Genomic DNA, 6,502 nt, shown 5'->3' on the forward strand with positions numbered 1-6,502 from the left:
GGGGGGGGGCGGGGCCGGGGCTGGGCCCGGGCCCCGGGGGGGGGGGGCGGCTGCGGGAGCCGGAGGGGCCCTGCACCGCCAACCACAGCGCCGGGATCCAGCGGCAGGATCTCAGCCCTGCGAGTCTGAAAATAAGTTTATTCTTTTGAGCAGCGAAAAGTGCGCTCCGGCGTCCCCTGGGAAGGTCTAGAAGGCGTAAGGGGTCCGCACGTCTCCAAAGTCCCTCGGACCCCAGCCAACCTGCGCTGCGGCACCGACGCGCCCGGAGCGGCCGGGACCCCGGCAGGGATGCGCCCCGTGTCTGCCGCCTGGGAGTGTGGCTCCTACGTTCATGCCTCCGCAGCGGTGGCCGCTGCCTGACGATGTGCGACGCTTTCCCGCTGAGGCGAGTCCTCCGGGAGGCCCTCTTAACCCGCCTTTGGGTCCCCGGGGCCCCGTGGTGGGTGCGCACCTTCCTCCTGGCCCCTCCAGCCTCAGCCCTCGGGGGAAAGGGAAATCCCAGCAAAGGGGGGAGGGTCTGCGGGACAGTGTGCACCTCCCCTGGGGGCCCTCACCTGCGGCGACACGCACATGGGGTGCAGCCGCCCCAGCAGGACCCAGACCCTGCCTGCTCCCCGCTCTCCCTCGGACGCAGAGCAGCGACCTGGGAACGGCCGTGGGCATGTCCTGAAGTCAGTCACCTGTCAGAGACTACGCTTCAGGGGCACACGCGTGTGCAGGCTGCGGCTGAGCATCTGACGGCGGGTGTGACGTGCGGTCAGCCCAGCAGGGGCGCACAGGGCGCTGCCATTCGACGCGTGCTCCGGTCTCTGGGTTATTTTGTGCTTCCCAAATCCTCTTCCTTAAAAAAGAGGAAGAATCGAGAAGGACGCATTTCCTGATACCGAGCCCCAGGGATGCGCTAAGATTTCTGGTGGCCTTAGATCCGCGTCTAAGTGACCGCTGGGCTCTAATCGGGGGCACCGGGAAGAACGAGCTCTCTGGCGGAGAGGAGACTGGGAGGGAGGGTGTGGACTGTGGCTCGTCCCTCTGTCCCCAGTCTGGTCCGTACAAGCGCCAGGCAGCCCCGGGTTCTCGGGGGAGGGACTTTCCTCAGTGTCACCGGCCCCAAGCGGAGCCGGGCAGGCCCCCTGTGCCGCGGAGGCCGCCTTCTCCTCCCGGCCGGGGACGTGCGGGCCCCTGGGGGACCACGCAGCCGTGTCTGATGGCATCCACCCCACCCCCACCGAGGTTGGCCTCAGGGACCTGATCCCAGAGTCCGAGCGCCCCGTCTCCCGAGCTTCCAGCCCGCGGGCTGCCTCTCCCTCTGCGTGTACGTGGACTTGGTCAGTGTCACCCAGGCCTGACGGTGGGCCACCCCGGCCGGCCTTCAAACAGGAGTGTGTCTGGGCCTCACGGGGCCTTGAGTCACCGCCTCCCTCCCTGCGAGGGAGCAGAGGCCCCGCAGGGTCAGCCCCCCGAAATCTAAGGGCTGGTCAGTGGTGGACCCCGAGGGGCCCCAGTCCTGGGGTCTCTCTTGTGAGGGTGGGGCACACGGAGGGCAGGCGTGTGGCTACAATACTCCAGGCCCGACCACCGTCCACGTGTGTGGCCCTGTCCTTCCTCTAAACCTCCCCTGGGGTCGCCCACTCACCCCACGGCTCGGGCACCGTGTCCAGGGCAGAGGGGAGGGCCCTGGAGACCAGCTCCATCCAGGCCCCGGGCCTCTGGGAGGAGGGTCTGCCCAGCTCCTCGCTCCATAAATGGCTGCGGTCACACCCCCCTGCAGGGCCTGGTGCGGCCGAGCGGGGAGCGCGGTGCCCCCAGCGTCACGGGGAGACGGAACACGCCCTTTCCCAAGACAGTCACCTGTGCATCCTTTGTGACCGCTGCCCTCAGAATACAGTGGTCCTCAGAGCGGCCACCCGACCCAGGCCCGGTCCGCGGGGTGGGGGACGCTGAGCTCTAACTTGGGTCGCTGAAGGTGGGGGCACAGCACGCCCGNCTGGGCCGGGCTCGCCTGGACCCCAGAGCCTCGGCGACAGCGGCCATCATAGGCGGCAAGGTGAGCGGGCAGGGGCAGGGATGCCGCGGCCCTCCCTCCTCCATGCGGACACTCGCTGCTCTTTCCAAGCATCGCAGGTCAGAGTCCCACATCCCTCCCACCCGCCCGCTCCTCTGCCAGGGCCAAGCTCGCCGCCCCGTGTGGCCTGCCTGGTGGGCGCTCCGTGCTGAGCTGGGAGGTGGGTGAGGTCTGCTGAAGGCAGCTGCTGAGTCCTCATGACCGGGCCAGAGAGGCGGACACAGGGACCCGGGAGCACAGGGCCCCTTTCAGAGACCCCAGGTTCCTTTCGCTGCCTTGAGGGCCAGGGTTCTGAACGGGAAAGCCTGAGCTCTCCTGGGGCGGGAGGAAGGGGGCCCTGGCTGGGACGAGGGCCGGCGTCGGGGGGACAGGTGTCCATTTCCGCTGGTGCAGACGCCTAGGCCCTCGGCCGGGATGAACGGGATTGCACCCGGAAACCCAGCGTCCTGTCTTCGGGGGAAATGCCTTCCTCGGGTTCTGGGCAGAATGTCTGTTCTACCTTATCTCCAGTCTTCCGAGTTTTCAACCCCTTGTTTGAGCCAGTTCCCCCTTTCCGGAAACACAGCCACCCCCGTGGCGGACGCCACAGATATCCACGAAGAAGGCGATCTTCCGCACTGGCAGGTCCCAGGGCTTGTGTACAGAGCAAAATGCTAATTCCTGTTATCTTCTGCTTAATTGGAGAACAGCAAGCTCATTAAAAAAAAAAAAAAAAAAAAAAAAAAAANCTTCAAGCCCAGACTTACTACCTCCTCCCCGTGCGGCCGGGAGACAAACATTGTACATCTTCCTCTTCTCAGCCCTGGCCCCTTCCCTGCCTTACACGCACTTTCCGGCTTCACTCACAGTGATGAGCGCTAGCGTCTGCCTGTTACACCTCCAGGTCCGAGTGGTGTTGGTGGCTCTCCCTGGGTCTGTCATCCGCCCTGCGGCTCTGAGACTGCGGGCCTCATCACTGGCATCTCAGCAGGAAACATGCCTTGAAGGCGCACCCCGTCCTCTGTGCCCGGCAGCCTACCCGGTCCCTTCCCGGACCACAGGAGGCAGACTTCTTCTGTAAAGACCCAGCCGGTAACCGTCTCAGGCTCCGTGGCCCTGTGGTGTCTGACACAATCTGTCTGCCCCGGGGCCCCCACAGACAGCGTGCGAAGAAATTAGCGGGGGCAGCTCTGGGACACCTTGACGGATGGACACCGAAATCCGAACTTCACTTAATTTTACCTGTCGTGAATATTCTTCTTTAGGTTTTTTTGTTTTCCACGATTAAAAAAATATAGGGGGAAGACCAATCTCAGCTCACAGGCTGTGTGATAAGAACAGGTCAAGGGCCGGGTTTGTCTCGGGGCGGCAATTCACCAGCCGACCCGGCGGAACACAGCGTCTGGCAGAGCGCGCGTGGGAATGTTCTGTGATTGCCTCCTAGGAGGTGGCGGAAGGCCGCTTCCGGGGCCTCTCAACCCCTTCGAGGAAACTGTGCTTTTGGAAGGTTGGGGTGTCACTGCCTTGCCACGTCTCGCGACCAACTGGCATTCTTTGCACGCCTGGCCACGGTTTGTCCTGTGGGCGCGATGCTGACGGCGGAGGGCCTCCCCCGGGACAGGCTGGTGCCACCTTCTGCCCCAGCCCCGAGGGCCCCCCCAAACGTACGGGTCACGGGCTCACCACGCGAGGGAAGTTCCCACNCCCGCCGAGGGCTCTGCGGTCTGCGCTCTACGAGACCTCTGGGGTCACGTCTTCAGCACGAGCAGGGGGCCGAGGAGGAGAGGCGCAGAAGACCGTGTGGAGAGGGGTCCTGCCACAGAACAGACATGGCGGAAGGTCTCTGTAACGTCTTTAATTATTCAAACAACAGAGCACAAAGATAACAGTTTCAAGTACATTGTGATGCACGCTTTTGACAGGAATAGATACGCGGTTAGGCAGGAGCGAGGCTGGCGGCCACAGCCCGCGCACGCGTCGCACAAACTTCCCGCACCGCCAGCTCCGAACGGAGCGGATGCCCCGCGTGGACAGTCCCCACGACGCGGCTCCCTTTTCTAGGCCATGAGAGAGACTGTTGTCAACTTAAAGGTGGGGAAGGGGCTTAAGACATGGCACGGGGAGGGGGAGCAGCGGGAGGGCACCCCCGTGCCTGGCCGGCGCTCAGGGCCGCGGCGTCCTGGGGCTGGCGGTCACCCAGGTGAGCCTGGGGGCCTGGCCGGCGCTCNGGACGCTGGCGTGTCGGGCCTCCCTCTGCTGGTTATAGTTGCACCGGAACAGTCAACTCGACAGAAACCACATTCCACCAGGGACGTAAGCCTTGCACCTGCTAACTACCTAGAGGACCAAGGAAAAGTCTTTTATGGAGAAAAACCAAGGACGCGCCTGCCCGGAGGGCCTGGCCCCTGGGAAGCCTGCGGCTGGCAAGCCCTGGCTGCACACCGGCCCCCGGCCCCGGCCACCCAGGCCCCCCGCCTCCTGGGAAAGGCACACCCGGCCAGCCCCTCAGGGACCCTGCGGGCACCACGCCGGCTGAGCTCTAGAAGCCGCGGTCTTCACACCCGCCCGGGGGGCCACCCAGGCCGGCCTGAAGCCATCAGGCTCAGATCGGCTCCCCAGACGCGGACCGGCCTCTAGACAGGCTCGCGTTGCTCAGAGGCCCCGTGCTCGCACAGCGCACGCTGCCTGGACACCTGGCCCGAAGCACGAACGGGACAGTAGCCTTCCATCAGCCGCAGCACTGAGGGCACAGCCAAGGGCACAGAGGACCTCTTCCCGCGGCCCAAGCTGACGCAGGACGCCCAACCACAGGGTGCCCGCTAGAGTAGGACACGCCCTCGGGACAAAGGTCTACACCCACAACCACTCCAGACAGACAGCACCAGCGTGGCCTGAGGCCCTGACACGAGCAGCTGTGGCCGGGGAGGAGGAGAGGGTGCCCCCCCCCCAAGCAGGTGGACAGGGGCTCTGCCACCAGGGGGCTGGGGGTTCAGAGAAGACCAACACTTGGCCCTCTCTCCGGGGACCCCTCTGGAAAGGGTCCTCTGGTGCTTCAGAAAGCCGCTAGGCGCTCCTCCCCTCCAGGCCCGGGGACCAGGCCCTCCCTGCGGAGGGACGAGGTCTGCCCACGGCTACCCGGAGCTCGGAGAGAAGGTTCTGGGCCGTGTGCCCCGGGCTGGGCAGGCTGCGCGGTGAAGGGGTCGGGGTGGGGGCGGGGCGGCACCCCCACGTGGCACCCCCAGCCTTCGGAGCCCACAAAGACGTGCACCCCATAAATACAAACAGAGCTGAGGTTTCTCCAGTGATGACAACAGACAGGTCAGTTTGGTTTCCTACTTTGGTTTCCTACTTAAGCTGATCTGAATTCACAGTATAAAGCAACACATCTCAAAATATAAGGCCGGGGTCTCCTGTTAGCACCAGGGTCCCGGACAGAGAAGCCAAAAAGGAAAGGAAAAAGGGGCTGTGACATGAATTCTCAGTTAGGATCTACTAGCCAGTCTGTGCGTGGTACATTTTATTTCTATAAAACTATTACAAAATATTCAAAAATACATTTTAGTAAATTTACAGCAGTTAATTCTCAAGTTATTAATGCAAAAACATCCTTTGTTTTTCTCTGTACAAACTACAGGCTCCATACTTGTGGGCTCATCACTATGTGCGCTTTTAAAAAATATCATTTTCTAATAAATTCTTTGAAGTTAAAAATAACAGAGTTCTTCCAGATTTTCCAAAAAAAAAAAAAGGNTATTTCAAAAATGAAATGTAATTCAGTTAAGTCTTGATCTCTCAAAAAATCTAATTTACAATTCTGTGTATAAAAATATAATTTGTGGACCCCCACGAAGCATGTTTTAGTTTACACTTGCCGAAAAGCAGGCGGAGCAGGGGAGGAAATGCGAGTGCAGAGGTTTGCTTTCTGAAAGTCAGGGCGAGGGGCATGTAGAAAAATAGACTCTGAGCGGGTCGCTTGGCCTCACAAAATAATCTTTCACCCCCGTGAGTACAATTCACATGATAATAATAAATTATCCAAGAAACAAACTATTTAAGGCTCTTGAAGGTCCGGTTCATATTATTTAAAACATCTATTCATACCAAACAAATAAATAGCCAGGAGAGGTGAAAAAAAAATAACCGAAATAAAACAACCAAAAAATTCAAAAAAATATATATAAACTAAACACAACGACAGAACGTCCCCGGGGTGTCTGTTTCCTTATAGTCTACTTTGGACTANGTCCAGGAAGGCGAGGAAGTCGCTGTAGAGCAGCCGGCCCTGGTCGTCGGCCGCCAGCACGCGGTCCCCGGGGCGCAGGTCCTTCACCAGCTTGGTGCCGCCCTGCTCCAGGTGCACCGTGGCCGAGCCCGGGAAGCAGCCGCCGGATTTGGCCGCCACCGAGTTCTCTGCGGGGCAGGGAAGGGAGAGAAGAGGGACAGGGCGGTGAGCGCACGGGG

At 61.2% G+C, this 6,502-nt stretch overlaps 1 protein-coding gene across 1 annotated transcript in view; it reads right to left on the reverse strand.

The window, feature by feature from the left end:
• Window positions 1-4,674: 4,674 nt before the first annotated feature.
• SHH (sonic hedgehog signaling molecule) overlaps window positions 4,675-6,502 on the reverse strand; it is an 8,303-nt gene continuing 6,475 nt past the window's right edge. The window contains exons 3-4 of the mRNA XM_077761692.1: window positions 6,275-6,451; window positions 4,675-4,781 (exon numbers count right to left, since the gene is read on the reverse strand). Coding sequence (XP_077617818.1) covers window positions 4,675-4,781; window positions 6,275-6,451 — 284 coding nt within the window. The remainder of the gene's footprint in view (window positions 4,782-6,274; window positions 6,452-6,502) is intronic.

The sequence above is a fragment of the Crocuta crocuta genome, unplaced genomic scaffold (assembly GCF_008692635.1).
Source record: "Crocuta crocuta isolate KB4526 unplaced genomic scaffold, BGI_CrCroc_1.0 scaffold408, whole genome shotgun sequence".
NCBI classification, from domain to species: Eukaryota; Metazoa; Chordata; class Mammalia; order Carnivora; family Hyaenidae; genus Crocuta; species Crocuta crocuta.